The 27,585-nt window shown below is 46.7% G+C and overlaps 1 protein-coding gene across 1 annotated transcript in view; it reads right to left on the bottom strand.

The window, feature by feature from the left end:
• The window catches only part of CLPB (ClpB family mitochondrial disaggregase), a 1,103,838-nt gene that overhangs the window by 1,062,921 nt on the left and 13,332 nt on the right, over positions 1-27,585 (bottom strand). The window contains exon 2 of the mRNA XM_069203766.1: positions 19,227-19,278. Coding sequence (XP_069059867.1) covers positions 19,227-19,278 — 52 coding nt within the window. The remainder of the gene's footprint in view (positions 1-19,226; positions 19,279-27,585) is intronic.

The following is a 27,585-nucleotide window of genomic DNA, read 5'->3' on the forward strand; positions in this document are numbered from 1 at the left end:
TATTGGCTTGGAAATCCCAGAGCTCGTTTCTGAATATGAGGATCTGGATATATTTCCTATCAGAGATCACAATTCTAGTACGCGATGGGGTACCAATGATATGAGTGATCAATATAATGGAAATGATATTTTCCAGAGCTGTGTCCGAGGAGCGGGTAATGCATATACGAAAACCACAAAATGTGTGTTCACAATGGGCAATGCACATGCGAACTCCCACAAAATGTGTGTTCACAAACATTTGCAATGTCCTTCCCACACTTAGAGCACTCATGCACATGTAAAACCAATGGGGTTCTGGAAAGGGGTGAGGGTGAAGCTTTGGCCCTGTCCTTTAGGCCGTGCGGGGGGGTAGGGGGAGGGGGGGGTTGAGAATAACACTAGAAAGATCATGACCACTGAGGCTCTAAAATGTAGCATAAGTGGCTACCCGAGACCCCTCAGAGACAAACGAACTTGCCACAGCAGAACGCAACAAGTAGAGGGAGTGGGGCTGCAAAACAAGCTGCTTGGAAACAATAAAAAAGGCGAGAATATCACTAACATAAAGAGATCTCTTAAACCTGGATGTTTCAAGTAGCAAACCAAAATGATTGGATAAGTCTCTGTTTTTAGGAACTGTATCAGTACCTCTAGGCTACTGGTTAGGGTTTTTCCCATTCTGTGACAATGGGAAAATGTGTTTGTACATATGGGCCAAAGGTCTTTGGTTCGGAAATGCACAATTATGTGCACGGTTTTTATTTCCACTCGCACTGCACGTCTGAGGTGTGTCAGGCTCAAGTAACAGCTGCAAGAGCATACACATTTCTGAGTAACACAAGAGGACACCTCGAATGCAACCAGAGCCGGCTCCTCACACTTACTCCCATCACTTGCACTAGGACCGAGCCCTCGTGTGCGGGACGGGACAGATGTGCGGGGTATTCATCCGCCTCGCCTCCAGTTCTGGGTGAGTGCCTCGGTCGCTTCAAGCCGCAGCCCGGGGGGCATGTTTGAGTTTCTGCTCAGCGGCAGACAGCGCGGCCAAAAACACTGATGGACGAGGAAACTTGAACTTTCAACAAAACAATGGCTTCTGTTCCCGAACGGGCTGTTGCACATTTCTCCATTCTGGCCCAATATGTTACTGTTTAACTGCTGGGCATCCAACGCACTGAGAAAGCCCCCCTCCCCGGGGAGCAGCTCAGGGGCTCAGCACTCACTGCACCCCGGCTAATCGACTGTCCTCAGAAAGGATTACCGGCCCGCCGAGACCGCACCTCATTGTACACCAGGCTGGGACCTAAAACCCCCAATGGTAACAACTTTACCCTCGTAATGCAAACATGCAAGCGCTACACAACAATGCAAATGAAGCCCAGACGTGCCGCAGCTAGAAAGAAGGCTTTAACCACCAAATGCCAACATCGTGTCTGCAGTGCCAATTAATGCCACAGAATACTGAATTATCCTAAACCTCACAATGCCAACAGAGGGGGTCCTCATTCACCATATACCAGGAAGTACTTGACACAAATAATCACGCATTACAACGGAGCAGAACTCACCCACGCGCTTCCCTCACTGTGCCAAGGGCGCAATCACCAAGCAAACAATGTAGTGTACAGTAGGGCACACTGGACCACAAAATAACTTGCAGGAAAACTACATCAATCCACACAATGACTAAGGGGAGACCGCATCCACCCACCCAATGACTTATAGGAAGAACGTATGCACCAGCACAATGACATATACGAAAACTGCATCCAGTCACACAGTGACTTATAGAAAGACCACATCCACACAATGACTTATAGGAAGACCGCATCCACCCACACAGTGACTTATAGGAAGAAGGTATGCACCAGCACAATGACATATACGAAAACTGCATCCAGTCACACAGTGACTTATAGAAAGACCACATCCACACAATGACTTATAGGAAGACGGCATCCACCCACACAGTGACTTATAGGAAGAAGGTATGCACCAGCACAATGACATATACGAAAACTGCATCCAGTCACACAGTGACTTATAGAAAGACTGCATCCACCCACACAATGACTTATTGTGTAGACCGTATACACCAGCACAATGACTTATAGGAAGACTGCACGGACTCACACACTGACTTATTGGAAGACAATATACAACAGCACAATGACTTATAGAATGACCGCTTCCACCCACACAATTACTTATACAACGACTGCATCCACCAACACAATGACCTATACAAAGACTGCATCAACTCACACAATGACTTATAGGAATACCTCTTCCACCCACAGTTATTTATAGAAAGACCACATCCACTCACACAATGACTTGTACGAAGGTGGCATCCACTCACAATACGACTTGTAAGAAGACAGCATTCCCCCTCATAGTGAAGCGATTGAAGGGAAGACTGCATCCGCTCACACAATGACCTATAGGAAGACCACATTCACACAATGACTTATATGAACAACAGTTCCACCCATACAGTGTTTTATAGGAAGAACACATCCATCTAAACGACTAGTAGGGAGACCGCATCCACTCACACAATCTATTTGAAAGCCACAGCAACTAGCACAAATACTTACAAGAAGGCTGCCTCCAGCCACACATACACACTGACTTGTTGGAAGGCTTCATCCAGCAACACTATAGCTTCTATGAAGACAGCATCGACTCACACAATGATTTTTGGAGGCCCGCATCTAGTCACACAAAAACTTATTGGAAAGCAGCATCCACCCACACAATGTTTAATAGGAAGGCCTCATCCAACCCCAAAATAATTTATGGGAAGGCTGCATCCAGCAATACTACGACTTACAGTAGGAACACATTGTGCATACCATTTATTTGAAGACTGCACTGAGTCACACAATGACTTATTCGAATGCCTCACAAAGTCACACAGTGATATATGGGAAGGCCCGTTCCCACACACACACAATGATTTGAAGAGCTGGGAAGAACATTTTCCGTCTAATGCAGGTGCATTGGGAGAATTCATAAGGTGAGGAATCCACAGGTAGTTGTATCCATCAGAAAGGAAGGCTGGAAGGCTGCACCCAGCCACACAACAGCATTCTTAAATGCCGCATTCATACACATAATAACTTATTGGAAGACATAATTAACCACACTATGACTTCTAGGAAGAACACATTCACAATATGACTTCTAGGAAGAATCCATCCACCCACTAACAAGGCGCACACACACAGTAACTTGTATAGAGGCCACATCCAGCTACACAATGACTTGGAGGATTGTCACTTACACCCCTCACAATGATGTCCTGAAAGGCTTCATCGAACCACACATACGCTTAAAATAACACCACATCCATTCACATTATGACTTACAGGAGGCCACATATAGCCACACAAAGACTACTTTAACGAATTTTCTGCTAGGGAATTCTTCTCCCGGTGCTAAGCCATTTTTTGGATGTTTGGACTAGTTTGAGCTTAAACCTTCATAACTTTTTTTTCTTTTCCAAGAAAGGTATCCACACCAAACGTGTGTCATTTTTCCCCATCATCCTGGGGATTCAAATTGTACCCATTGTTTGTTTATTTCCCTCAAGGGAACACAGAAAATTGGATAAATGTAGGTGTTTTTTTGGCAACATGTTGTACAAGCAAGCATACTTTTTTTTTTTTTTTTTTTTTTTTACTAAAAAGGGCATCAACAATAGCTTTACTGTGCTAGGATCATCATCTTCTCTGCAGTCAAGAACAAGCAGAGTTGCATAGAGGAACCACAGGGCATTTTGCAAAATGTCTTCTTTCATGCACACTGGCTTTGAAACGCAAGTCAACAATGTAGAGAAATCCAATTGGTAATACCAAATGTTGAACTATTCTGTGTTCCCACATGTCTCCCAATAAAAAGAGTACCCCATTTCTATGGCTCGGCATAGGGCCGGCGACACAAAATGCCCTAACACGTGACAAGTAGACATCACATTTCCCCCAGCAAAATCAACACTTATTTAAAGGTGGTTAGCTGTGGAATCTACCACTGCGCTGAGCCACTTCCTAAGGAAACATACAAACCCAGAATGTCTGAAAACTGGTCACCCAGGGTAGCCCAGCGTGGTGTGACCAATGTGAAACCAACAGTTTTTAACTGAGAAGGTCTTGCAAACTCAAACGTTGTCTACAAATACCCAATTTTCCCCTCATTTACTCATTTATGTGAAAGAGAATTCCATAAGCTCTGGGGATTCACAAATTTCCTATCTGCCTTCAAAGAGAGCAGAAAGATATCCTTGACTGTTCTGGCTTTGGGGCATGGCACTATGTCAGTCTGGGCTGCCCCACTACCCTTTTTTAAAATTTACTTTTACTTTCACTAGCTAGTGGCAGGTTGGGGTGGGGGGGTTGGGGGGGCAACTGGATGCAAACCCGCTGCCTCTGCTGCCTCAGGGGGTGAAAGAGGGCATAAAATCTATAATGCACCCTTTGAGGCAGGGCGTGGCCCTATGCCAGGATAAATCACAACCAACCCTTTGTTTACAAAAAAAAAAAACAATCCCTGGTGTCTAGTTGACTTTCTACACCCTCCCCGAGGGGGCAGATTGGGGGCACGCAGTAATCTGCCTTCCGGGAGAGCAGAAAGACTGTCTTTCACCATTATGGGGAGGGGGTGTGGCCCTATATCAGGCTGGAGAACTTTCATTTTTTGATTTCCTTTACATCCCTGGTGGATAGTGGGCTTTCTGTTCCCCTGGAGAGCAGGGCAGATTGGAAGCAAACACCCCAATGGGGTAGTGCAGAAAGACTATTCTGTACCCCTTGGGGGTTGGGACATGGCATTATGGAGGACGGGCAACCTCTATCCTTTACTTAAAAAAAAAGTGTTTCTGGTGGGCCTCCCCCACCCCTAAGGAGGACAGATTGGGAGCAATAACCCAATGAGCCTGTAAAGGGGTGGGGGGTGGGGCACAGAAAGACTGTCCTTTCCACTCTTGGGATGGGGACATGTCTTTATGTCAGGGTGGTTCTAACCACACCCATGTCACACCCATCACTTTCATTAGTTTGTGGGCTTGCCTTTCAAAATATGATTGATTCCATTTGTGAAAGGCATGCATACGTCATGCCTTTTCCAGTGTTTAGCCCTCCTCGAGTGCACCGGTAAACTACTGAAAACATACAAGGGTCTGTGTTTTCGGGTGGTTTCTGGACTACTTTATCTTTTCCTTCCCTGCGCGTTGCATGACATCGACCCAGTTACATGGATAATTGCACTTTTGCCTCTTACATGGATAAATGCACTTTTGACGATAAGTTTCACTGGAGCGAACTTCTGTTTCTCTTTCTGTGTCTCCTTCACGCTCATGGCGACCATCAACTCGCATATGTGAAACTGTTTTACTTTTCATTATTAGTTTGCGTGGCAAGAAAAGTCCGTTTAGGAGTTTATAACTCTAATGGCTCTAACGCAAGCAAACACGAGACCTGTTGCATTGGAAATGCTTGTTCTTATTTTGCTTCACTTCCCTAGTGGGCTTTCATCCGGATTGGACGCACATTAAGTCTGCCTCCAAGGGTGGCGGAAAGACTGCATTACCCCCTATGATATCAAGGAATTCCACTATGCCAGGGTGGGCCACCCCCTCTTTTTTTATTAAAAAATAAATCCCTGCTTTTACCCCTTTTGTGGTGCACCCTGATTTTTTATTTGCTTTACTTCCCTGAAGGTTAGTGCACTTTCTTTCCTGCCAGGTGGGTGTGGGGTAGGTTGGAGGCAAATCGCATGATCTGCCTCCGCAGCATGGGCAGAAAGACTGGATTGCACCTTTTTGTGGTGGGGGTTGGGATGTAGCCCTCTGTCAGGGGCGTACGCCACATTCAGCATTTTCTTTCTTTGCTTTTCTTGCTTGATATTTAATATGCTTTCTGTCACATAGGGGCAATGTGTCCACCTAACCATCCAATCAGCGTCCTGGGCAACAGAAAGACTGTGTTTCCGACTTTTAGGATGGGTGTCAGGGTGGGCTACTCCATCCTATTTAATTGCTTTACTTTCCAGGTGGCTAGTGAGTTTTGTGCCCCCTTGGGAGTGGGCAGAAGGTAAATATCCCCATGAACTCCCACCCCCCGCCTCCTCCGGGGGCAGAAAGTCTGATTATGACCCTGGGGGAGAAAAGTCCCATGGCCCTTGCGGCCAAACCCTCCTAAAAAATGATCTGTGGTGTCTAGTGAAAGCGTGAAATGATCACATGTCAATTAAATCACCTGGTGCTTTGCAGGCCAAGAGATATATAGCTGAAAAACAGATTTTTTTTTAACCAAAATTGCCTACAAGCATGAGAATGGGGCTGTTTTCTGTCCCCTACGTGCTTGCAGGGAAACAAGGAAAGTGTTTCCTGGGTGCCAGTCTTGCAACTGTCGTCACAGTCTCCGTGATGCAAACACTTGCAGGACCGTCCCAACCATTTGGGCTGGAGTGGGAGACTCTCCCACTCCGAATCACAGGAAGAGTTGGGATGAGAGGAGTGATACACTAGAGAAACACACAATAGATGCTGCTCTGGCTGCTGGTGCTTTGATGTGACCTCTGTTTAAATGGCACCCAGCTGTGAGTGCTCTTTGTGTGAAGGTCACATCAATTAAACAGAAATGTTAAAGGCCACATTCACACACAGAGCTGCTTACTGTAACATCTCAAATAATATCTCAACAATTGACACGTGAGACTCATCCGGCCAGAGCTGGCAACCACTCAAGTCTGCGAGTTTCTGTAATCAATTTATAACATATTTAAATATAATTCAATTGGTATGCTTATACAGCAAACCCGTAATAGCATTCATGTACAAATGTTAGTGCTGGACCCATAATCGATTGATTCTTATTATATTTGATTCATGTTCAATATACAATCAAAATGGGGAGTGCAGAAAGGTGAAACGACAGTGTAGTCGACGTAGTGCTCACATAAAACAAAAGAAGAAAATGACATACAAGAACAACACACTGTACATTCACTCAAGGTAATAATATTCAAAGTCAGTGAGAGGCCTCTGCAATAGGCTAAATCCTCACACTTGAGTGAAACCGTAATCGTGAATATTGCTGATGTTTCGACCCCAACTGAGTCAAGGGGTCGCCTCAGGACTCCGTCATCCACCTAACATACTTACAAAACCAAACAAATGCTAATAATGTACTCTGCCAGCACTACATATGTACATGACTGAATGGAGTCCATTAATCACTCCACTGGGTGGTCCAATGCCTACCATCATGCACAAATCCAATGCCTTGTGTCACATGCAGATCTCACTGGAACCATCTACAACACAGCCAAATGTGCCGAGTACCAAAGTTGTTCCACAGTATCTAAATCCGGTGAGATAAACAGCATTTGCCAACTAACAGGATACATAGCAAAACTGTGTGGTGTCACTGTATAAGTACCTCCTGGAGTAGAGCATTCCATATGCTCAACAGGCACCCACTGTGACTGCACTTAATCACAACAACTCTTATGGCTGGTTTTGGGTCATCCTATGGCCCAAGAAGCTCAACAATCCATACTACTGCGTAAATGTACTGTAGAAAATCATGGATCATGATCAATGCAGGGCCCTGTGTGTGTGTGTTTACAAATAAGGCTGCAAATCGCCTACAATTGTACTTAATCAAAAATACTGTTAGACTGTAGTAGATTATCAGGCTATGTGTGTCCACCGGATCGCAACACCCGAACAATTAAAACAAAATGGTAGCCTGAATGAAAACAAACAACAACCATACGTGGGGCCTCACCCGTCCCTAATGCACAAGGCGGTCAACACAAACCAATAACCTGGGGCGGTATGCGAGTCAACCTCTCTGCCTCCCGCGTTTCTTTCTTGCAGCGTCTGAAAGACGCAGCAGATGCTCCCATCTTATCTGTTTGGAGGTAACCTAAGAACTAGACTGCACTCTTGAGGTGTCCATATTGGAACAGGCAAATTTCCTCTGATGTAAAAGGAACAGCGAGAGGGGCAGCACAGATTCTAAATTTCTAGATACTGTTGACAGGCGTTGCTTCTAGCTATATAAAAAAACAAAAAAAAAGGGGGGGGATGTTGTCATGCGAGTGAACCAGTCACTTGTCCATTTATTAATGTCCTCGGCACATCATACCCGCAGGAGTGTGCAACCCCCTATTGTGTTGGTTTAAAGTCTACACAGTTACCAAACTTTACTCACCGCATGTGGACACCCATGACTCAAAAACGAAGAAAACAACAATTAGGTCAAATGAACGAGTTACTTACCTTCGGTAACGACTTTTCTGGTGGATACATTAGCTACCTGTGGATTCCTCACCTCATGAATACTCCCATGGCGCCAGCATTCTACGGAAATCTTCTTACTAGTCTCTGCACGTCGACGAGGACGTCACTGTCTCGCACGCGACGCCGTCTGACGTCATACAGGCAATAAGAGGTCCTCGACGACGTGCGGACGTCAGTACCAATCATTTTTTACGTGCATGAGAACAACCAGGCAATGCAATGAAAGAACAAAGCAACATCCATTATATTGTAAAAATACACCACATTGTATGAATAACTGTAAATCTTTTTATGTACATATATATATATATATATATATATATATATATATATATATATATATATATATATATATATAAAAACTCTCTCTTTTAAAATATATACACACACCAAGTATATACATAAAGATATATACACATATACCCATATATATATAAATATATTATATATATATACATCTATTGCACCCTCAAAGACCAAGAGGAGCACACTCAAGGATTACTTGGCAAGACCATAAAGGCAACGGGGAGGCGGGTGGGACCGTGAGGAATCCACAGGTAGCTAATGTATCCACCAGAAAAGTCGTTACCGAAGGTAAGTAACTCGTTCTTCTGATGGATACAACTACCTGTGGATTCCTCACCTCATGAATAGAGTCCCAAAGCAGTACCACGCCCGGCGGTGGGTGCCTAAATGGTCAAACCAAGAAATCCTGCAGCACTGACCGTGCAAAATGGCCGTCCCTTCTAACCTCAGAATCTAAACAGTAATGTTTTGCAAAAGTGTGAAGGGACGACCAAGTTGCGGCCTTGCAGATGTCGACCACAGGAACACCTCTGGCTAAGGCCGAAGTGGCCGACTTAGCTCTGGTGGAATGAGCTCTAATGCCCTCAGGAGGATCCTTCTTTGCCAAAGAGTAACATATTTTAATGCAAAGAACAACCCACCTGGATAGTGTTCTCTTGTGGACTGCCTTTCCTCTCCTCTTGCCCACGTATCCAATAAACAGCTGATCCTCCAGCCTGAAATCCTTTGTTCTATTGATAAAGAAGCTCAACGCTCTCTTTGGGTCCAGACGGTGCAGTCTTTCTTCCTCTTTGGAAGGATGAGGCGGAGGATAGAACGTGGACAAAGTAATTGCCTGAGCCAAATGGAAGGGTGAAACAACCTTCGGGAGGAAAGCAGCCTTGGTCCTCAACACCACCTTATCCCCATAAAAAGTTGTATAAGGGGGTTTTACTGATAAGGCCTGCAACTCACTCACTCTCCTTGCTGATGTTATAGCTATCAGGAAGACTGTTTTTAAAACCAAATACCTCAAGGGGCAAGAATGAATAGGTTCAAAAGGGGACCCCATAAGGAAAGTCAGGACTAAGGACAAATCCCATTGCGGCATAACGAATGGCTTTGGAGGATATTGATTTAGAAGACCTTTCAAGAATCTGATAACAATAGGGGATTTAAATAAAGATGGTTGGTCTGGAAGACATATGAAGGCTGACAAGGCCGATAAATAACCTTTAATGGTAGCCACTGCACAACCTTTCTGCGCCAGAAATAGAGCAAAAGACAAAACGTCCGATAGATGAGCATGTAAAGGATCAATCTGCCTCTCTCCACACCACGCAACAAATTTAGACCACCTATTAGCGTAGATAGATTTAGTGGAGTGTCGCCTGGCCGCTAATATAACATCCACTACCTCAGGCGGGAGAGAGAAGGAACTCAGGTTGCCCCGTTCAATCTCCAGGCATGTAGGTGCAGACTCTGGAGGTTGGGGTGTAGAACCTGCCCCTGCGACTGTGAGAGGAGGTCTGCCCTGAAAGGGAGACGGAGCGGCGGGCACGTTGAGAGTTGGAGAAGGTCGGAGTACCACACCCTCCTTGGCCAATCCGGAGCTATTAAGATTACTAGAGCCCGGTCTTGGCGAATCTTCCTCAATACTCGAGGAATCAAGGGTATGGGAGGAAACGCGTAAAGCAACTGGCCGCACCAGGTCATTTGAAACGCGTCCCCCAACGCTTCCTGCATTGGATACTGAAGGCTGCAGAACAACGGACAATGCGCGTTCTCTCGAGTGGCGAACAGATCTACCCGAGGAAACCCCCACTTCTGGAAGATTAAAAGGATTTGATCTGGATGGAGACGCCACTCGTGGTCTGCCGAGAAGTGGCGACTGAGACTGTCCGCACGCACGTTCAAGACTCCGGCCAGATGGTTTGCTATCAAGCAAATCCGATGGTCCTTTGCCCAGGACCATAGTCGAAGAGCTTCTCTGCAGAGAAGGTACGACCCCACTCCTCCCTGCTTGTTTATGTACCACATCGTGGTAGTATTGTCCGTTAGGACCTGTACCGACTGACCACGAAGGGAAGGGAGGAAGGCCTTGAGAGCCAGACGTACAGCCCGTAACTCTAACAGATTGATGTGAAAAATCTGTTCCTCTGGAGACCAAAGACCTTTGATCTCCAGATCCCCCAGATGAGCTCCCCACCCTAGAGTGGAAGCATCCGTTATGACTGTGGCCACTGGTGGCGACTGCTGGAACGGCTTTCCTTGTGAAAGATTGTTGCTTGCAATCCACCACTTCAAATCCACAGCAGCATCTCTGGAGATCTTGACAGTACCCTCTAGATCCCCTCTGTGTTGAGACCACTGCCTTCGGAGGCACCACTGAAGAGCCCTCATGTGCCAGCGAGCATGCGTGACCAACAGAATGCAGGAGGCAAAAAGACCGAGCAGACGAAGGACCTTGAGGACTGGAACTACCGCTCCATTTCGAAACATTGGAACCAAATCCTGAATATCTTGAATCCGCTGAGGCGGAGGAAAGGCCCGACCCAATGTTGTATCCAGTACTGCCCCTATGAACAGGAGGCGCTGAGAGGGCTCCAGGTGAGATTTGGGCTCGTTCACCGAAAAGCCCAGGTCGAACAACAACTGGGTTGTTGACTGCAGATGACGCAACACAAGCTCCGGGGACTTGGCTTTGATCAACCAATCGTCCAAGTAAGGGAATACTGCTATCCCCTTCCTTCTGAGCTCTGCCGCAACCACCGACATCACCTTCGTGAAGACTCGAGGTGCTGAAGTAAGACCAAACGGAAGGACCGCAAACTGGTAGTGTTGCGATCCCACCACAAACCGGAGATACTTCCTGTGTGACTTGAGTATCGGGATATGAAAGTAAGCATCCTGCAAGTCGACAGACACCATCCAGTCTTCCATGTTCAACGCCAAAAGCACCTGTGCTAGGGTCAGCATCTTGAACTTTTCCTGCTTGAGGAACCAATTCAAGATCCTCAGGTCCAGAATTGGTCTCAAACGACCATCCTTCTTGGGAATCAGGAAATACCTTGAGTAAACTCCTTGACCCCTTTCCTGCTCCGGGACCAACTCCACCGCGCCCTTTAAAAGGAGGACTTCTACCTCCTGTTCTAGCAACAGGAGGTGTTCTTGTGAACAATACGAAGGGCGGGGCGGGATGAGGGGCGGAAACTCCCGAAAGGGAAGGGTGTAGCCTTTTCCCACAACACTGAGAACCCAAGTGTCCGACGTAACAGTCTCCCATTTGGTGAGAAAATGCTGTAATCTTCCCCCTACAGGAGAGGAGTGAGTGGGAAATGGTGGAAGCCTAAGGCTGCTTCCCCTGCTGCACCCCGCCAGAGGATGAGGAAGAGGCAGAGTGCTGCTGAGAGGCTCCCCTGGTGCGGACCCTACCCCTCCCCCTAAAAGATCTATAGGGATGGGAAGAGGCAGGTTGCTGATATCTTCCCCGAAAGGAAGAGGAGGAAGAGCCACGCCCAAATCCACGAAACCTCCTGAAGAATCTGGAAGAGGCCGTGGAAGAAGGAGCTTGGAGTCCCAACGACTTAGCCGTGGCCCTGCTCTCCTTAAAACGTTCCAAGGCCGAATCAGCCTTAGCCCCAAACAGTTTGTCCCCATCAAACGGGAGATCCAACAATGTGGACTGTACATCTGCCGAAAAGCCCGAGTTACGGAGCCAGGCCTGTCTCCTTTCCACCACAGTTGTGCCCATTGCTCTGGCTACCGAGTCGGTGGTATCCAGTCCCGTCTGGATAATTTGGGTCGCAGCAGCCTGGGCATCAGAGACAAGATCCAAAAGACCCTGGGGAAGCTCTGTAAACGAAGAGGAGATGTCATCCATCAGAGCATGAATATACCTCCCCAGGATACAGGTCGCATTAGTGGCTTTTAACGCCAGACTGCAGGACGAAAAAATCTTCTTCGACTGCGCCTCTAGCTTTTTTGAGTCTCTGTCCCCAGGCACCGTCGGGAAAGAACCAGGCGCTGATTTGGACGAACAGGAGGCCTGCACAACCAAGCTCTCCGGCGTAGGGTGCCTAGATAGGAAACCAGGATCAGTTGGAGCCGTCCGATACCTCCTGGCCACGGCTCTGTGAACTGCTGGGGAAGATGCCGGCTTCTTCCACACCTCTAAAACCGGATCCAGCAGAGCGTCATTAAAAGGTAATAGAGGCTCCGCCGCGGCTGAGGCCGGATGCAACACCTCTGTCAAAAGGTTTTGTTTCGCCTCCACCACCGGCAAAGGCAGGTCCAAAAAACTAGCTGCCTTCCGTACCACTGTATGAAAGGAAGCAGCTTCCTCGGTATATTCCCCCGGGGACGAAAGGTCCCACTCAGGGGAAGTGTCCAGCCCACTGGCCGACTCCAGTCCACGCAGCCCATCACCCGAGTCCTCTAGCTCTCCTTCCTCTAGGGCTCGTTGGTACTCCTGCTCCTCTAGTACCCGGAGAGCACGCCTCCTTGAATGCAGTCGTTGCTCAATCCGCGGAGTCGACAACACCTCCGCCGAAGTCGGAGATCGGCGCCGATCTTCCGAAGCCACCGACGCCGCATCCGGCGCCACAGGTAACTTCGGCGCCGACTGAAGAGCAGATGAAACGGATGGACCCACCGGAGTCACAGGCCGAAATCTCGACGTCGACGGGATGGAAATCCCTGGGGCCAATCCCTCCGAAGCCATCGGAGCGGCCACCGGCGCCGACACTGGCGCCGAGCCCACGTTTCCAAACGGGAGAAAGGGCATAAAGGGTGCCGGCCGAAGAGGCGCAGGATCACCCAAAGAAAAGGCCAAAGGCCCAGCCGGAGCACCCCCTGGAGCCATCTGTTGGAAGATGGCATACATCGCATTCAAGAATGCGGAACTATCGGCTCCAGGGGTGGGAAAAGCCGGATACTGGGGTGCCTGACTCGGAGGCGACCCCGACCTCGGCGTCTGCGCCGGAGAAAACACCTGAGGCTCCAATACCTCAATCACCGACGCCTGTCCAGGCGAAGTTGGAGACGCCGGAGAGAGCAACGGCGTCGAAGGATGCGGCGTCACCGTGGGGCTGACCTCCCATGTCCTCCGGCGCCGATCCGGAGACCTGGAACGAGCCTCCCTTGAATGACGCCGAGATTCTCTACGGCGCCGGGATTCTCGATGACGCCGATGTCTTGGAGAAGACTTTTTCTTGTGATGCTTCTCCTTTGACTTGGCCATAAACAGCTTCGCCTCGCGTTCTTTAATGGCCTTCGGATTCATGTGCTGACACGAATCACAAGTCGAGACGTCGTGGTCGGAGCTCAAACACCAAAGGCAATCGGAATGAGGATCCGTCACCGACATCTTGCCTCCACACTCACGACAAGGCTTAAATCCAGACTTTCTCTGCGACATTATTTCCACAGAGAAAGAGTACGCAGCAAGATATACACTGTAACCGCAAGAGTAACTGTTGCTCCCTCGAAGATAACCGTTTCGAATGCACGGAAAAAAGGGAACTGACGTCCGCACGTCGTCGAGGACCTCTTATTGCCTGTATGACGTCAGACGGCGTCGCGTGCGAGACAGTGACGTCCTCGTCGACGTGCAGAGACTAGTAAGAAGATTTCCGTAGAATGCTGGCGCCATGGGAGTATTCATGAGGTGAGGAATCCACAGGTAGTTGTATCCATCAGAAGCACCTGTGCTAGGGTCAGCATCTTGAACTTTTCCTGCTTGAGGAACCAATTCAAGATCCTCAGGTCCAGAATTGGTCTCAAACGACCATCCTTCTTGGGAATCAGGAAATACCTTGAGTAAACTCCTTGACCCCTTTCCTGCTCCGGGACCAACTCCACCGCGCCCTTTAAAAGGAGGACTTCTACCTCCTGTTCTAGCAACAGGAGGTGTTCTTGTGAACAATACGAAGGGCGGGGCGGGATGAGGGGCGGAAACTCCCGAAAGGGAAGGGTGTAGCCTTTTCCCACAACACTGAGAACCCAAGTGTCCGACGTAACAGTCTCCCATTTGGTGAGAAAATGCTGTAATCTTCCCCCTACAGGAGAGGAGTGAGTGGGAAATGGTGGAAGCCTAAGGCTGCTTCCCCTGCTGCACCCCGCCAGAGGATGAGGAAGAGGCAGAGTGCTGCTGAGAGGCTCCCCTGGTGCGGACCCTACCCCTCCCCCTAAAAGATCTATAGGGGTGGGAAGAGGCAGGTTGCTGATATCTTCCCCGAAAGGAAGAGGAGGAAGAGCCACGCCCAAATCCACGAAACCTCCTGAAGAATCTGGAAGAGGCCGTGGAAGAAGGAGCTTGGAGTCCCAACGACTTAGCCGTGGCCCTGCTCTCCTTAAAACGTTCCAAGGCCGAATCAGCCTTAGCCCCAAACAATTTGTCCCCATCAAACGGGAGATCCAACAATGTGGACTGTACATCTGCCGAAAAGCCCGAGTTACGGAGCCAGGCCTGTCTCCTTTCCACCACAGTTGTGCCCATTGCTCTGACTACCGAGTCGGTGGTATCCAGTCCCGTCTGAATAATTTGGGTCGCAGCAGCCTGGGCATCAGAGACAAGATCCAAAAGACCCTGGGGAAGCTCTGTAAACGAAGAGGAGATGTCATCCATCAGAGCATGAATATACCTCCCCAGGATACAGGTCGCATTAGTGGCGTTTAACGCCAGACTGCAGGACGAAAAAATCTTCTTCGACTGCGCCTCTAGCTTTTTTGAGTCTCTGTCCCCAGGCACCGTCGGGAAAGAACCAGGCGCTGACTTGGACGAACAGGAGGCCTGCACTACCAAGCTCTCCGGCGTAGGGTGCCTAGATAGGAAACCAGGATCAGTTGGAGCCGTCCGATACCTCCTGGCCACGGCTCTGTGAACTGCTGGGGAAGATGCCGGCCTCTTCCACACCTCTAAAACCGGATCCAGCAGAGCGTCATTAAAAGGTAACAGAGGCTCCGCCGCGGCTGAGGCCGGATGCAACACCTCCGTCAAAAGGTTTTGTTTTGCCTCCACCACCGGCAAAGGCAGGTCCAAAAAACTAGCTGCCTTCCGTACCACTGTATGAAAGGAAGCAGCTTCCTCAGTATATTCCCCCGGGGACGAAAGGTCCCACTCAGGGGAAGTGTCCAGCCCACTGGCCGACTCCAGTCCACGCAGCCCATCACCCGAGTCCTCTAGCTCTCCTTCCTCTAGGGCTCGTTGGTACTCCTGCTCTTCTAGTACCCGGAGAGCACGCCTCCTTGAATGCAGTCGTTGCTCAATCCGCGGAGTCGACAATGCCTCCGCCGAAGTCGGAGATCGGCGCCGATCTTCCGAAGCCACCGACGCCGCATCCGGCGCCACGGGTAACTTCGGCGCCGACTGAAGAGCAGCTGAAACAGATGGACCCACCGGAGTCACAGGCCGAAATCTCGACGTCGACGGGATGGAAATCCCTGGGGCCAATCCCTCCGAAGCCACCGGAGCGGCCACCGGCGCCGACACTGGCGCCAAGCCCACGTTCCCAAACGGGAGAAAGGGCATAAAGGGTGCCGGCCGAAGAGGCGCAGGATCACCCAAAGAAAAGGCCAAAGGCCCAGCCGGAGCACCCCCTGGAGCCATCTGTTGAAAGATGGCATACATCGCATTCAAGAATGCGGAACTATCGGCTCCAGGGGTGGGAAAAGCCGGGTACTGGGGTGCCTGTCTCGGAGGCGACCCCGACTCCGGCCTCGGCGTCTGCGCCGGAGAAAACACTTGAGGCTCCAATACCTCAATCACCGACGCCTGTCCAGGCGAAGTTGGTGACGCCGGAGAGGGCAACGGCGTCGAAGGATGCGGCGTCACCGTGGGGCTGACCTCCCATGTCTTTCGGCGCCGATCCGGAGACCTGGAACGAGCCTCCCTTGAATGACGCCGAGATTCTCTACGGCGCCGGGAGTCTCGATGACGCCGATGTTTTGGAGAAGACTTCTTGTGATGCTTCTCCTTTGACTTGGCCATAAACAGCTTCGCCTCACGTTCTTTAAGGGCCTTCGGATTCATGTGCTGACATGAATCACAAGTCGAGACGTCGTGGTCGGAGCTCAAACACCAAAGGCAATCGGAATGAGGATCCGTCACCGACATCTTGCCTCCACACTAACGACAAGGCTTAAATCCAGACTTTCTCTGCGACATTATTTCCACAGAGAAAGAGTACGCAGCAAGATATACACTGTAACCGCAAGAGTAACAGTTGCTCCCTCGAAGATAACCGTTTCGAATGCACGGAAAAAAGGGAACTGACGTCCGCACGTCGTCGAGGACCTCTTATTGCCTGTATGACGTCAGACGGCGTCGCGTGCGAGACAGTGACGTCCTCGTCGACGTGCAGAGACTAGTAAGAAGATTTCCGTAGAATGCTGGCGCCATGGGAGTATTCATGAGGTGAGGAATCCACAGGTAGTTGTATCCATCAGAAACATGTGACTCCTCAGTCATGCTCCAGAGTAGAAATGGTCATTGTGGTATCCACTACCATCCCTGAGAGTATGGACAACTCAAACCTGATTCCACTGAAGGCAAATCAAGATATTGGTCATACTTCTGAGGACTTGGGATCACCACTCAAAGACATATTACATTCATCTCTAAAAACGCACTGTCCATCTCATAGTAATCAGCATATAAAAAATGGATTATCAACAAGTTATCACAATATTGTTCAGAAGTGTATAACAGACGGTTTTGTCATGTCATTAATATTGCTCAGGCCGTTATTTGTGCAATTCAATCAGTCTATCCATTTACATTCATTGATCTCAAGACGATTTGCCACATCTCCTCCCCTTGTCGCCATGTTGATGACCTCCACGGCTTGCCAGGAGATGTCATCTGCAGTATGTCCTTGCTCTTTAAAGTGTTTGACCAGCAGAGCTCCTTCAACCTCCCATCTCATGCGACTCCTCTGCTGTGAGATGCAGTGTTTTACCATCTGTGAAGTCTGACCAATGTATACAAGTGCATTGTACTATGTAAATCACACTGCAAGTCTTACAGATAGAAAATGCTTTCAAGCTGTACACCTCATCATTGGTTCTCCACTCTTTCATGGCCCCTGTAAACTCACACACTGAGCAGTCCCCACATCTGTAGTGTCCTATCAATACAGGGAGTCCCCACAGGGCGCCAATGTCATTCCTCTTCCTTGGTTCCCTGAAGGCTCTCTCTACGTAGTGCCCATTCTTTCTTTTTTCTCTTGAATGCAAATAGCGGGGTCTTGGTACATGGCCCTCAGCATTGGCCAATTTTGTAGGATCATTTTCTTAACTTCATTTATGGTGAGAGGGAAGGTACTAACCATCACTGTTCTTCTGTCACCCTCACTTATCTCTCTGGGTTCCACTAATTCTTCACGTGGGCAAAACCAAGCCCTTTTGATGGCCCTGGAAATTGTTCTCTTGGGGTAACCTTTGTTTAATAGCTTTTGTTTCAACAGTTTTCCCTCACGGAAGTAATCAGCTTTGAGTGTAAGGCATCTGCGTATTCCTACATGTATTACAACATATCCTATCACTCAACTCTCAAGTCTTCACAAGTATTGTCAGTCATCCCAAAAGTGCCGTGTTTGCTTGGAGGTCCGCATTAGCATGATCTCCAGCAACATCAAGGGAAAAGAAACAGGATTCACTTTGTGCCTCAGCATACTGGAGATTCAAAGTTACAACTTTCCAGATAGATGTGTTTTCCACCCCCAGTAGCTCTCAACCATGCCAGATACAATTTAAAAAAACAGACAATTCTAAACGTATTTCAATGAAAAATAAGCTACAAGACAGCCCTGACAACTTGTCATCAGACATGCTGACAAGAGTAAGTACATCGTAAACTAATGGAATGTGTACTCAGAAGACCATATGGACTTCTATAAGGCCGTCTTAAAGAATGTGTTAAAGGAAACACTAGACAGTGTGGGCTCAGACAGGGTAGTTTTTTTTTTATGCCTATCATTTCCTTTAAACTTGAAACACATGAGAAATAGAATATCCTGTCTGCCTTTAGAATCCCAGTGTTCAGAGGTTTGCAGGTCTGTTCTTTTCACCATGTACCATAAAGAATATGCGTGTGGCACTTCTAGTCTGTGGCCCTTAAAAAGCAAAATGTCAAAGTTCTTAGTGCACCAGGAGCTTCTTTTCCAAATTGGAAGAAACTAATTTAGAGAAAGGGAATAATAGTGAGCAAACCTAATATGCAACACGGACCTGTGAAAAAAGGATTATCATTTGACATTGTAGTGTCCTTGTGGCAAATGGTACTATGGGTAAAATAAAAACCCTGAAGCTTGTTTATACTTAAAGTCACAAGAAGCCATCTTCCATGTTAGAAAACTTTTTAAAGTACAGTAATTAATACTTTCACCAATGGTTCCCTCCATACGAATGTCAGAGGCAGAAAAAGATACTGCAATGAGTAACGAACTGCCTTCTGGTTAGAAACAGCTTTGTATCGTTGTCACGTGAGCTCCTTGAGACTGAAGCTTACCAAGTTTATAAAACACTGACAGAGTGTTTATGAGACTTATACTGACTAGTGTACTTGTCCCTTGCACATCATAATTCATAGGATATTCATTCCTGCTATTACCTCTGATCAAAATCAGAAACACTTTAAATGCCCTACCTGTTGACTTCCTGTGCATTATTAGTTCTGGCAGCGTCAAGCAGTGCCTCACCTACGAGAAAAGTGAAAAAAAGCAAGCACGTCAAAACGACAGTCAAAGGACACAAATGATACACTCTTCTCATACAGAGTGCTTTCACGCGCACTTTGGTGCTGTTGAAAGTTAATCACCGGCAGGCAGTATTAACCAGCGCTCAAGCATCTACTACCACTAATAACCTTGAACAAAACATTGTCATGATATTGCCAGCATAGAGGCACACGAAAGCCTCATTTTTCGTGAATCCACACAACATAGCATTTAAAATCATTTGGAGATGTTTTCACTTATCAACAAGAAGGATACAAAATACAAATGCTTTTTACCCCAGTCTGGAGTTGGTTTCAACAGATATTGTGTAGGGTGCTACTCAGATTTTTTGGTAAACTATAAGAAGCAATGCTCTTAAATCTGGAAGTAAACAGAGCTAACACCAGATTATGTTGATACAACACTGTAGGCCTTCTCCAGTAGTACTGCACGAGTCCAAATGAATAGGTGAAATGACCCAACAAGAGACAAGCCTGGAACGACATACACAGTTTCAGCAGTTTTCATGATGGGATGGATGTACAGCTGGCTCGCGCTGCTTTGGCAAATGGCTTCCAAAGGCAGTGGTAGCACTGGCAGCATATGGGTTACGTATCAGATTAATGGAGCAGTTTTTATCGGATATGCTACTAAATTATATAGGGGAAATGAGATGAGCCTTTTATGTCCTTCATTAACTATTCAGCTTATTTCGGTTTTAGTTTTAAAAAGTATATTCACTGGGGATTGCCAAGAAGGTGGGTATGTCTTGCTGAGGATCTGGACATCTGCGCCGGCACATACCGGCAAGTAGAGCGATGAAGCAGGAGAAGAATTGAGGAGAGATGGCACTGCAAACAGCAGACACACACATGGAATACCCATTTGAGGGGAAGAACGTGGAGAAAGAGGCCAGAAAGAGGTCGCATGCATGGTGCCGCAGCAATGGGATAAGAAAAGGTGCTGGGAAAGAAGCCTTTAGGGCCCCAAGGATAAGAGGCCAAGATGTGACACCTCCAAGCAGCGCGCAAGTAACTGACATTACAACAAAGGTTGAATGGTTTCCCTAAGGACACTGACGCAAAAATGACGTCATGTCAGAAAAAAAAATTATATTAATCTTTTTTTTTACAGGGACCAGAAAGAAAAGCTCTTCCCGCTTCCAAGACAAGAACGTCCTGGTGTTATAAGATCTGGCTAAAAGAAGACACTTCAGCCTGTTAATAACTACACTGGAAAAGGGAAATATACGCTTCCAAAGGACATTTCAGTGTGGAGTACAATTCTACTATGAGGGAGAAGACTGACCAATGAGGTAAAGGGAGGGCTCCTCAGTGGTGGGCATACAGGGCATTCATGATTCAGTTGAACAGCCAAGAACCGGGCACAGATCTCTGTTCACTATCCCCACAGTCGAATGGAGGACCCAGGGACACAAAGGCGGAAGGAGAGGAAAGTCAACGCAGTGCAAGAAGCGCTTAATTGTTACATGAATAGCCAAGGTGAAAACTTCTTTTAAAAATTGTATTCAATCTGTCAATAACCAAGTGCATTTCAGGTGTTCATAAGTCTTTCATAAGGAGAAAACTACTGCATATATTTTTATAATAATAAACTGCAACAACTGAATGTGACAAAGAACAAATCCACCTTTCTCACGAATATCTCCTAACACATGTTAGACACTAATGGGAGACTGGATATTTTCTAGAATATGCTCATGTTTAAGTGACTGTCCAACACAAGTTGCCATTTTCGGTCAAGAAATTGCTCTTTATGGAATATACCTTCTCATCTCGAGGTGGCACGTCTGAGAGAGAAGGACCATGCCTGCAAAGCCACTTTCCACTGCGACCTTCCTGGCACGATGCAGTGAATTTGCCAGCTGCTTTAGTACCTTCCAGTCACTCAAGGAAGAGCAGGCACGCAACAAGCTCTTTATCTCGGTGGTATGGCCTTCTTTCTGCATATTTTCTTTCAGGGCACTTCAGCAAGTGTCAGGTATTTAATCATGTGTGAATTACTGTTCAATTATTATGTCACTCTTGACATGTTAGGCAAGAATCTCAGATATAGATTTCGTCATGTGTGACTCTGGGGCAGTGGAGGGGGGCTGGAGAGACCCAGCGCATTAGCTTACAGAGATGCTGTAAAGCTGTAGCAGGGTGGACCATCGCCCTCAAGTTTCATTGGTTTCTTCAGAATTCTTGCAGACAGAAGACGATTTACAAATTATGCAAAGTTGAGTGCCTCCTTTCTGCTGTGCTTGTCGAATTTGCAGTCTTTCGTGTATTATTTCATGTGCGGAAAAAAATGGCTCAATGGTCGCCCCAGAATTCTGGTGAGCGGAATGGAATATAGATATCACCCACAATCCTCACAGTTTTGTAGCACGAATAAATTCTGCAAGAAGTTCTTTAAATCTGCAAAGGTGTCAACAGCAGTTTCTGAGAGTTCAAAAATATTGTAGAATATTATGCCCCAGATAATACTTCAAATGCCATGTGTTGTTTGTCATCCTTGACACCAAAGACAGTGATCAGCATTTCAAACTCCTTTACCCATCTGGCTGAACAGCTATCCAGGTTCCTGGATTCAGCCGCGTCGAAGTGCGGTAGCACAATGAGAACTACGGCATCTGTGGAGGTAGCAGCACTCACAACACTGGCACTTGGCGAATTCATCTGTCTTGTGGGTGGGCTTACTTATTGCCATCGATGGTCTGTGTCGCAAGAAGACATCAAAGCTGGTTGTGGGCAAACTGGTGGATACTCCATCTCGAAGGGCACTGCCTGTGGATTGAAGACTGTCTCGTGGCCAGAGGACTATCTTCATGGTCACAGACACAGATGTTTATGCAGAAACACTTTACATGTAACAAGACTGAGGTTTAGAAGAGCTAGTTTTCGTGCAGCTAAAAGCAGAGGATGGAGTGCTATTGCATCCACACTGTTAGTTCCTTCTCGCACAACTGCCTAGCTGCCTGTATAAACCTCTTTTGCTTCCAGATGGAATGTGTTAGACCCGTCAGCCTTAGGGTGGTCTTACCCCAGACTTTTTGCCTTACTCCTCCATTTTTTGCTTATCTCGTTTTTGCAGGCCTTAGCACTTCACAGGCATTTTACCACTGCTGACCATTGCTTAAAATGCATGTGCTCACTCCCTAAATAAGATAACATTAGCTTACACCCAGTTGGCACATTTAATGTATTTGTAAGTCTCTAGTAAAGGTGTACTATCTGTGCCCAGGGCCTGTTAATTTAATACCACTAGTGGGTCAGCAACACTTATGTGCCACCCTCTTACGTAGCCTTTCAAACATATCTAATGCCTGCCATTGCAGCCTGTGTGTGCAGTTTTAAACAGATATTTCGACCTTGCAAAATATACATTTTTTTCCAGCTCTAAACCTTCCTTTTTAATGTATACATTTCATCCCTAGGATAGGCTCTTAAAAGCCCATAGGGCAGGGTCCAGTTTAAGCAAAAGACTGGACAGGTATTTTTAACTTTCACATGTTCTGATAGTGAAAAAAATCTTACATTTGTTTTTCACTACTGCAAGGCCTGCCTCTTTAACTGGATAACATTATGTTAACTTATTACATTTAATACGTGAGAACTTTCAATTGGGAACAAGTAGGAACCCCGAGTTTGGTGTCTAAAGAATTGTAATTTAAAACCTTGCTTAGTAGTAAAGTTGGATTTGAAATCACAATTCTGAAAATGCCAATTTTAGAAATTTTGCATTTTCTAGTCTAAACCATTTGGTGCCTGTATCCTGTGTGACATGTCTAAGTTAGCTGGCAGCTGGTCTTTGACTGTTCCTCCTAGGCTCTAAGACAAAGGAGGAATAATTGACTTCATGGTGATGGAACTGTCATCTACCACACTTGCAAATCGCAAAAGCCCTGCCTCAGCACACTCACAAAGGGAGTCACACTAGTCTTTTGTGCTCCTAGACAAGCTGGGGCCAGGCTAGGGAGCCAGGAAATTCCAAAAACCTTTGGGGGTGGAAACCTCCAGAACCACCTTCTGCTTCAAAGCTCGCACCAAGTATAAAAATTGGACCATCAGACCCCACTCTTAAGTACACCTCTGGACTGTAGAAGACCCTGGAAGACTCAGAAGAACTGAACCTGCACCTTCAACCCAGAACCACCAGAGTGACTCCAAGGGTGAGTTAGCTGGCCTCTTGATCAGAGCTTCACAGTCCTGGACCCTAGGAAGTGGGTCTGAAGGTGCTCTGCTAGCACAGCTGTGGTCATTTGGGCAGAACTGATGCAGCACAATGCATCTCTTCACAGAACCACTGCTGCACAATGTCTCCGTGACGCATGACTTCACATCGTAGATCATAGCTCCTTTGAACCTCCGCTATGAAACTCATTCCGACACAGGACTTTGCATCACAAGCTTCTGCTGACAACATCCTTGACGATGTAGCAGGACCTTGGATCTCAAGCCTAATCAATGGCACCATTGAAACCAGTGCTGCGCCACATATCTATTACGCAGGACCTCGTATCACAGCATGCAGCTTCCTCAGAACTGCCACTGTGCAACACACCCTTTACGTGGAATCTCGCAACGCTCCTCAACCAGGATTGATTTAAGCTACTTTGTTCATTAGGCCTAACTTTGTCCCTGTATTCGACCCATGCTCCATCGCCATTGGCCTGAAATTGTGACTTGGTTCCAGTCTGGTGTGACACTGCACAGCTGGCGCTTTCTGCGTTTAAACACTATTTTTACTTAAATCTTTGAAAATGCATTTCTCTGGTTCTGATTGGATTTTTGTCATTTTGGTGTCAACTAATTTATTAAATGTGACTATTTTTCGAAATTGGTGTGGGATTTGTGTTGTGGTGTGGGATTTGTGTTGTGTTTGTCACTTTTTTAAGTGCTGCACAAACTCTTAACAAGTTGCCTCTAACTTAAACATGACTGCTTTTGTGCCAAACTGCCAGAGGTTAATTTGGGGTTGCTTGTGACTTCACCCTGAACAGGAATTGTGGTTTCTGCTTGAGTAGGGTTTCACTCACTCAACCAGAAATCCAATTCCCTACAGCATGTTTCTCTGTGTACCCCATCAGGTGTTGAACTGAATGGCGGCACTATAATGTCATCAACCCATGTCATCTTCACGCATCCCTGAAAAAGAACTGACCTCCCCCAACCGCCACTAAGTTGGTTAGCTCTCTGCGTCCAGCAGAGCTCAACTTAAACGTCTTAGAGCTATTCATGGCATGCACCCCAATTGCTCCACTTTACACACCCACAAACTCCACACACACCACAACCCAACTCAATCACTACAATCCAGACCCTGTTCCAGGGATGGGCCAAAATGCCCCTTGGCCCAGCAAAGGCTTATTCACAAGCAGTAAAGCATTGACTGCTCTTTTTCTTAATGAAAAAGAATTGCACTTGCCTGCAGCTTCATTATCAAAGCCTAACTGTGTAAGTTTCATGTATGACGACAAATGTTACACCTCGTTTGTACAGTTTAACACCAAAATACAGTGACAGGCAACTGAAAGGTGACCAATCAATCTTTGCGAAGGACCTTCCAAAAAACAGTGATACATGCAGCTGCAGTCTGAGTAACTTTCGATCATTTAGAGCTGGAGACAATATTTTGCTTAGTTTCAAATCTGCAAATTATGCAGCAAATGATTATGTGACAAATGCGGCAAATCGATAATTATGCAGAATCGCGTAATTCCAGTGGCAATGCTAATGGTACTATAATAAGAAAAACAAAACACAAACAATTGCAAAGTTCTGACTCTTAAGTGAAAAGAATTGTCAAAGTTTACTGATACAACACAGATAAAGAATGGGAAGGAGCAGTGTACATGTCCATTATAGAAAGAAAAGCAATCACAACAGCTCCATGGAGGTACCTGCAATAAGTGCTACTACCACTGTCCTGCCTACTCTCAATCTCCTGAGGTGCTCGCAGAAGTCAGAGCTCACTAACATAAATACAAGGAACTATAAGAACAGAGACCCCACTTTGGGAACCCGGTGGATGCATTTACTCTTTCCTGACAAACTCTTTCATTGTCACATCAATAGACGGAATGGTTTAGAATCAGGACCACTGAAATTATGCGATTCTGAAGATGCAGCGTCTTATATGTAATTATGGATTTCCCACATAATGTATCATCTGTTGCATTCTTTGTAGATTTCAACAAACAGACAATTTAAACTGATCAAAATTTACTAAAAGCACAGTAAAAGACAAAGAGGATGGTGTAAAAAGTGAATGAAAAAGGAGTCTGAGGAAGTAGGAGGGAGCTGGGTACTGATGAGAGAAACGAGTGATGCAAATAAGGAACGGGTAAGCATGTACTGAGTCGGGAGCTATAACGGGAAGCAGAGGGAGAGAAATACAGAAGGGTGAATGCAGAGGATGACAGTTGTGAAGGATGGCAATGATGAGAAATCAGGGTGGTCACATAAAAGGGTCATGAGCAAATAAGTAGTGGTGGAGGGGCCAGAGAAGGAGTGTGAACAGACTAAAGATAGCAGTAGAAAAAGAAGGAGCAGAGACTGATAGACAGGCAATGTGATGGGTAAGGAGGAGGTGATGGGAATGGGAGAGACTGGGGGAGACAGGATAGTGAGAAATAAAAGGAAGCATACCAGCCACTATTGAGGAGAGAGTTCAAATTTGTGGCACTCACTTGAGCTGCATGTTTCCTTTTTGTTCCCCTTAAGATACATTCTGCTCAGAAGACTGACAACAAAAGAGTGGTTGAGAAACTAGCCATCAAACTAGAAGTCCAATCGTCAAAATCAGAAGATGTATTCTTGGCACAGTGGGCATATAGGGGCAGAAACTGGTCCATTTTTTATGTCTGGTTTGGTCTTTTTGCTCAGGTTGCCACCTTTGATTGCCCTCCCAAATGTCACCTTGCTTATTTAGCTAAAATAGGTATAACCCCATGTCTTTGTAGAACTCATGTGTGCTCATGAGTATGTGTTATTTAATCTAAGTCTTAGTGCTACCACTGTTTAGGATGGGGAGAGGTACCAGTGGAGAACAAATCCAGAGACTAAGAAGTGCTGGCCTGATCATGCACACCCATGCAACCCACACAAACACATGCGCAACCCTCATTCTTTTACAAAATATCATTACCACATAGGCAGTAGAAGTAAAAGGTGAGGCTGACAAAAGAGAGTGAGGTGGAGACACAGAATGGTGAGGTGGAGAGGGAAAAGCAAAGCAGAGAGACTAGCAGGGAGGAGGCTGAGCAGGAGTGAGAATAGTAAGAAAAAAGGAGGATGGTGAGGGGGAGAGGAGGGCGAGTTGGGAAGATAGGAGGGCAAGCAACAGTGAGTGGAGGGAGTGGAACAGAGAAAAGGTCGAGGAAGAGATAGAAAGGTGAAGTTGAGAGAGAAAATGGAGAGGAAGAGAGAGAAGGGAGAGGTGGAAATTGCAGGGTGAAGTGGAGTGAAGAGTAGGCTGACACTTGGTGCGAGGATGACGAGGTTAGGAGAGAGTAAAGGAGAGAAATATGAGGGTGAAGTGGAGAAAGATGGGCACAACATGGACATAGGTGGATAAGGTGAAGAGAGAGTAGGATGAGGTGAAGAGGGTGAGATGAGGAGGCAGCAGGGTGAAGCGGAGAGAAAGGCAGATGAAGTCAGGAGGGAGGAGGGCGAGACAGAGAGAAAGGAGTGGGAGGTGGGGAGCAGAAGAAATCAAGCCCATAGGTTTAAACCGCAAGAAATACACAGTTAAATCTAGTAGACAGAAACAAGCAGTAGATATGGTGTGCAGCTCACATCCGAACTTGACCATCCGGCATGACTAGATCCAGCTCTCAGACACCTGCGAGACTGGACGATAACACTCATCTTTTTGGCCTACCAAATCTTCAAGACACTCCCAGATCTCAAATCCTGAAGCCGGGCTTGCTTTGATCTACCAGCCTTGGCCTACTCACCGTGACAGTTTTGCTAATTTTAACTACTCAGATTTCTTCACTGGGAACCCTTCGCCCTGGATCTCATGACTGCTGTCACCAGACCTATTTTCAGAGGACCTTAAAAAGGGGTAATCACATCACAACCAGCAGGGTCCAAATGTTCCCGCTTTAAATGAAAACTAAATATGTACAAATTTGCCAGAGTGGTCCATCGTTTTCACGACCCCATTCTGTCTTAAAATAATGCCCAAACTTAAGCTTCATGCTTTAATTTCCTAGTCTAGGTTAATCACCCCAACATACTTTTGACATATGAATCGCGATTGCTTTTTTTGTACCAT

The sequence above is a fragment of the Pleurodeles waltl genome, chromosome 8, assembly GCF_031143425.1.
Source record: "Pleurodeles waltl isolate 20211129_DDA chromosome 8, aPleWal1.hap1.20221129, whole genome shotgun sequence".
In the NCBI taxonomy this organism is placed as follows: Eukaryota; Metazoa; Chordata; class Amphibia; order Caudata; family Salamandridae; genus Pleurodeles; species Pleurodeles waltl.